At 38.4% G+C, this 6,236-nt stretch overlaps 1 protein-coding gene across 1 annotated transcript in view; it reads left to right on the top strand.

The window, feature by feature from the left end:
- Positions 1-6,236, top strand: part of eif4ba (eukaryotic translation initiation factor 4Ba) — a 39,691-nt gene that overhangs the window by 12,372 nt on the left and 21,083 nt on the right. The window contains exons 3-6 of the mRNA XM_048618977.1: positions 1,634-1,839; positions 2,010-2,126; positions 4,619-4,673; positions 5,272-5,406. Coding sequence (XP_048474934.1) covers positions 1,634-1,839; positions 2,010-2,126; positions 4,619-4,673; positions 5,272-5,406 — 513 coding nt within the window. The remainder of the gene's footprint in view (positions 1-1,633; positions 1,840-2,009; positions 2,127-4,618; positions 4,674-5,271; positions 5,407-6,236) is intronic.

Here is a 6,236-nt window from a genome sequence, read left to right as displayed (position 1 = left end):
AAGTTCCCGGGATGTTCAGCAGTGGTAATGTCATTGAACATCAAAAGAAGATGTTTAGATTTTTATCTTGGAGGCGGTCATTCCATGGCACATTTACCACTTTTTTGAGCTAGACCTCTGTCCAGGTACTGTAGCATAAAAGTATATAAACTACATCAGTATCTGAGAGATTGCAAATAGAATTGAATGCTCTAGTCATCAGTGAATGTTCTCACTTTTTTGACCTCCTGGAAGAAAGGTCCTTGAAGGAACTGAAGATGGTTGGGCCTAGGGTGCTGCCTGTGTGTTTTTCTGCCTTCTGCTGAAATTGCTGATGTTTGCTGAATGCTGTTCCTGTTTTTCTGGCAACTTGGCTGTATACCACTAAAATTGCCTTTTTTTTTGATGTAGTGCAAGTGTGATGTTTAATGTTAAATAATTTCTCTGCTTTAGCATCTGTACCTGACTACTTTTTCTGCACAGCCTTACTAAGGTGACACCTCTGGTCATTACATGGGAAGCTGCAAAGTTTTGCGTGCTGTCACATGATTTCCCCCTTTCTTGAAAGTTGTGCTGATTGCACAATTGGTGGATTATTTAGGATCTGAATTAAAAGCTTGTTTATTGAAAGAAAATATGTAAATAAACAGTATGCAGTAAAAAATGCTAAATCTCGCCACCGTTAATTCTTCATTTGCACCTGATAGAATAGATGCTACCTGGTCACTTTGTAGACACTTGAATATAAACTGGCTTATTGCTGTGAAACATGGCATCAAACTGGCCTGGCTTCTCTGCTGGTTGGCACAACACAGAACTTTGAAATCAGTAGAAAGTACTCCAATACTCAACTGGTCTGAGAGCACCTGTGGAGAGAGAAACAATTAACATTTTCAGATCAATAAACTGTTGTCAAAGCTAGGAAATATCAGATGTACCAGGCTTTAAGCGAGGGAGATGTTGGGGAAGGAAAAGCAACCTGTAAAGAAAAAGTAACCATAAAGAGGGCACATGTTGAAATCCAAAATTGAAGTGTCTGGAAGGCTCAACATGCCCAGTCAAACAATGAGATGCTGTTACCCCGAATAGTTTGGCTGGATGACCGGCAAACTGCCTAGGTCACTTGTCATTCATGTAAAGTCAAATTTTTCTCATTCATGGTGCTTTAAACCTATATTGAAACAAGAAGTGAGCGCTCCTTTGTCAATATTAACTTGTAGTTAATCTTTAACAAGAGCTTATGATGCTAGCCATGCAGTGTAAGATATACAGCTATTTAACACCCACTTTTCAGGAATACAAAATAGGGTGTCTAAAAATTGGCACCTTGTGAAGGTTACCATGATCAGCCTGACTGATCTCTCAGCTGTGGCTTTGCCTTTGATAGTCAACCTTTGTGATTGGGCTTTAAACTCGTCACCTGCTGCTGACTGCAAGTTAAAAATTCAATATAGTCTGAAATCCATTTTGTCTTCATTGAGCCTAGCAGGCTATTCACCACAGTTGATTTTAATGATAAATTATGGTCCTTTCTTGCTTAATAGCCATATTATGATATACAGTGTGAATGCCACTTCAAAAACCATCATTTTTATTTTTTAAAAGAACCTTCCATGTATTTAATCACTGTTTTCATTCTTCCTTTTTTTGATAGTTTCAACTGCCTGGCCTGGTATTGAAGAGGATATTTATAAGCCTGCTATTAACCGGGCATTGCTACCAACAGCACCTCGTGCTGCTCGAGCACCGGATGTTGATATGAACCGTATTCCAAAGCAGCCACCCTACACAGCTTTTCTGGGCAATTTGCCTTATGATGTGTCTGAGGACTCCATCAGAAAGTTCTTCCATGGAATGAATGTAAGTAAATGAGCACAGTATTCAATTTAGCATGTAGAATCCATTCCAGCAAAGGAAAGAGGAGGAAGAAATAAACTGTTTTTGTTGAAAGAAATTCTGCCCAGGGTAAACTGCAACTTGAGTCATGTATGAGATGTATCACTTTGCTTTTTATTTTTGGCCTCCCAAAGATCAGTGCAGTGCGTTTGCCAAGAGAGTCCACCAATCAAGACAGATTGAAGGGATTTGGTTATGCCGAGTTTGATGATGTGGAATCACTTATGAATGCTTTGAGTCTCAATGAAGAGGTATAGTAAATGTATTCAGCCTTTTTATATCTGTACTTCTCTAGGCTAAAATATCACTTTGTAGTATTTTAAGGGTCAGTAGTTTTACTAAATCTGAACAATGACATCAACAAGTTCTGACTGTAGTTTTCCAGAAATTACCTTCCATGTTTCCTGTCTGTGTTTTTGAGTTGAGGCTATTCAGAAATACACAACACTCTCATTGTGTCCAAATTCTATGTCAAATGTATTTTTCCAGTTTGTCGTTGATATATAGATAGTGCTAATAAAAGTTCTTATTGTTTTAGTATCTTGGTGTCATTTGTAAGCCTTCAACTTTGTTTCTACTGCCAGCTTCAATTTTTTTTTTTGACTGGTGTATGTAAGCAATGGTGTGGGAGCCAGTTAGCTGAGTTGGTTGCATGGCTTGTATGTGGCTCAGAATAACCCTAACAGCACAGGTTCAAATCCCATTCTGGTTGAAGTCGCCTTGGGACTTGCTTCCTCACCCTGCCTTTCACTTTCGGTGCAATGTCAAACTGGCACTGTTAAAAGCGGTCAAGAAAGGCAGCTGAAGGTGCAGAATCAGCAGACAGACAATAAGACAAAGCTGCCTTTGGGCAGCGCGCATGTACCGTACCATACCATAAACAGTGGTACCACACTTTTTTTTTTCTTTCACTAGCCCCCTGGCATTCCTCCATTCATGATTGCCCTTGATGTTTTTTTCAGAAACTTAATTCTACCTCCAGAATTTTCCTCCTGTCCCATGCCTTCATATTTTGTGGACTAATTTTGTGTGCAGCTTGGTATCAGAAGATTTGCTGAAATCAGAATGCACCATATCCACAGATTCTACACTGATAGCTAGGTCCATTATTTTAATTAAGAGCTCCAAAGAAATCCATGCTGGCTGTTCTTCATAGTCCATTTTATATTGGTGTTTCAGGAAACCTTCCAGGACTTTACTGGCAATAATTATTCAACCTATTGAAGTGCAATTTTGTTTTCCTGAGTTGTCCCTTCTGCCTGTTTCTTGAAAATTGATATTGATCCTTGTCAGTACTTTTCTAATTCTAGTTCTAATTCTACAATTCTAATAATTACTTAAAAGTAGAAGCAAGGAAGAGGTGACTTGCTGGCTGTTTTTTAATGCACGAAGTCCATCTGGTTCTTATGGCTTGTCTTAACGAAAGCTTCAGCTTATCATTTCCTGTAGGTGAAGCCTGTCCTGTGTAGTTTCCCTACCCCAGAATATGTCCCATTATTGTAGGCTTGTGAAATTGTCCATAGTCATGTTTCTCAGTAAATTGTCCGGCTCCAATTGATTTATGGGGAGGCAGGGCATAGTGGTAATATCATTGGACCAGTAATCTAGAACCCCACATTAATGCTGTGTTGGCATGAGTTTGAACCCCACCATGGCAGATTATGAAATTTAAATTCAATAATCTAGTCCAATGATGGCCATGTAACCGTTGTCGATTGTGGGGCCAAAAAACTCATCTGGTTCATTTAAAGTGTTTTTTTTTAGGAAATAAATCTGCTACCTTATCTGGTCTGGCCTACAAGTGACTCTAGACCCAGAGCAATGTGGTTGGCTTTTAACTTGCCGCTGGACAATTAAAGATGGGCAATAAATGCTGTCCCCGTCAGCAATGCTTAGATCCCATAAATGAATTTTTAAAAAAATCCCAAGATGACTTTTATCAATGTTTTCAGAGTAAATCCTCAAGCTCTCCCATAACCTTCATTCAACTCATTCTCACGTGAACCAGATTCTGCAGGTTTTCTTCCATTGTCGCAAGCCTTTCTCCTTTATGTTCCTTGATCTAGCATATTGAGAGAATACACCATTCCCCAAAATTCCCCATTATGTCTAGTTTCTGCTTAGTACTGTGTTGATCTTGATAACCATCCTCAATGCTTACTCTTTTCATGTGTCTCGAGGCATGCAAACAAGTCCGGAACTGCAGGGTTTTCCTAGACCGATTCCTCCTGTCATCTTGGTATCGCTTTTTTTTTCTTTCCTTTCTCTTCCCTATCCACCCAGCTTCACTATTTGTTAGTTCCTAGTTTTTTGTGTTGCTCTAGCCTGAATTAAGTAGAACTAATTCTCACAATCTGCCTGGTTTTAAAAGATTTGGTACATTGAGTCAAATGTCTGCATAAATGAAACTCATTACTTTTTCTTGGTGCCATGGGGTTGGAGAAGATTCTTTCTTGCTCTTTCTCCCTCTCTGTCTTGTATACCTTTTGTTGTGTTTTAATATTTGGTTAACTGTTAGGGTCTTGATACCCCATGTTTAGACACGAGGGCTTAATTTTGAGTCATTCTACATGTCTTAAGATGTGGTTGATTGTGGTTCAACAAATGATAACTCTTGGGTTTTGCAAAATTATTGATAGTATCCATGTTTGTGGGGAATTTCAGTTAGTATGCTTTACAATGGTCCTAAATGTTTTTAGCACCCATGTTGAAACCTTTCTATCTATGATGTTTTTGCACTTAGATGTTGCAAAACCGAAGAATAAGGGTGGATATTGCTGATCAAGCCCAGGAAAAAGGTACAGTTTCTATATTTTAACAGGTAACTGACCTTCTGAAATATTTTCTGTTCCATCCGAAAACATGTTGGAGCTAGTATTGAAATTACAAATATCCATGAAAACTTATTCTGATAGTATGCATTTAGAGCTATGAACAGTCTATAGATGGAGAGATATATAGTTTCATTTATTTGTTGATTGTGATATGTTCTCTTAGCACTCTGAGATTTCAAAGTAGAAATACTTTAATTGCTCAGAAAAATTGCTTTCTGATGGCACTTTAATGCTGTAACTTCTAGTTTCACCAATATTTCTTCAGAGCAGATGTTGATGTGAAATTTTCCAGTTAAGTAGTCTTATGAAGTAGTTATTTGGATACAATCGTACTATGCAAGTTTTGAACATTCTTGCTCAAGTACCCCATTGATAACTAACTTAGCTGTATAATATTGTACTTTCCCCTTGATCTTGGCCAGTGAACAAAGGACTGACCTAGAAATGTTGGTACTTCATGGCTCACTGGACTACTGAATGTAGAGTGTAAATACAAGTACAATTCTGAGAAATTTTGATGTGCTTGATTTTAACAATGGCTTCTATCTCCACTTGAACTCAGAAAGAGAATCAGGCAGGGGAGGAGATCGAGACAGAATTCGGGATGCGGAGATGGAGTCTGATTGGAGAGCTCGGCCAACAACTAACAGCAACGATGATTATCCATTAAGAAGGATGGAAGATTCATTTGGGGACAGTGAGTTCATCAGATTATTTAATGGCTTTACAGGCTGAGGCAATAGGTTAGCATGCTGTCCTTTCTTCTGTAATGCTGGGCCTCAGCCTATATAAAACTCATTTTTTTTTTTTCCCCCCTGTTGTATGGAGTCTTGAGTGAAATTGCAGGCAAGCATCAGCCCATATGCAAAAGTCAACATAAGCTGACATTCTCACACCAAAAGTATATCAGTGGCTAGTGTGGAAAATTAAAATTATGCAAAAAGAACATTCTGGTTTAGACCTGGGTGCAGGGGAAGGAGCATTGCTGTACATCTGACTGTAGCTTGGGAGCTTTTAATAGTGACACCAGATGCCAGAGTGGAGAAAAAGTTCTATTTGCAGCCTCAAACATCACTCACTTTGATTTGTGCATTTTTGTTTTGTCAACACCAGCAAAATATGTAAATACCTTTTGCAAAAAAAAAGCTGAGAAGGCAATAGGGAAATATCTGTAGTTTGAAGGATGTAGACATTTTACAAACCAAAACAAGAAATCTAGCCAATATAAAGGCAGCATATACTTCTGGTTCTGGGTTACCTTTCCCACCCCCTTGGATAAATGGAGTTTGGCTATACTGTACCTTAGAAGTTGATATCAAAATTTTAATTTACTGCCTATATGTGTCCTTTCGAGTCACAAACTTTTTCTGTATGATCTTGGATGTTCAGAAAATCTTTTCCAAATATTGAATATTATGAAGTACAGCTAGGGTGACAAAATGGCAATGTTATTAATTCAACCTTTTGGTTCTGCTGTCACTTAAAATCTGTTGGATGTTGAGAATTATTAGTGGTTGCTGCCTTAAC

This window comes from Rhincodon typus, chromosome 41, assembly GCF_021869965.1.
Source record: "Rhincodon typus isolate 14 chromosome 41, sRhiTyp1.1, whole genome shotgun sequence".
Lineage (NCBI taxonomy): Eukaryota > Metazoa > Chordata > Chondrichthyes > Orectolobiformes > Rhincodontidae > Rhincodon > Rhincodon typus.
This window is presented reverse-complemented; position numbering and strand designations above follow the sequence as displayed.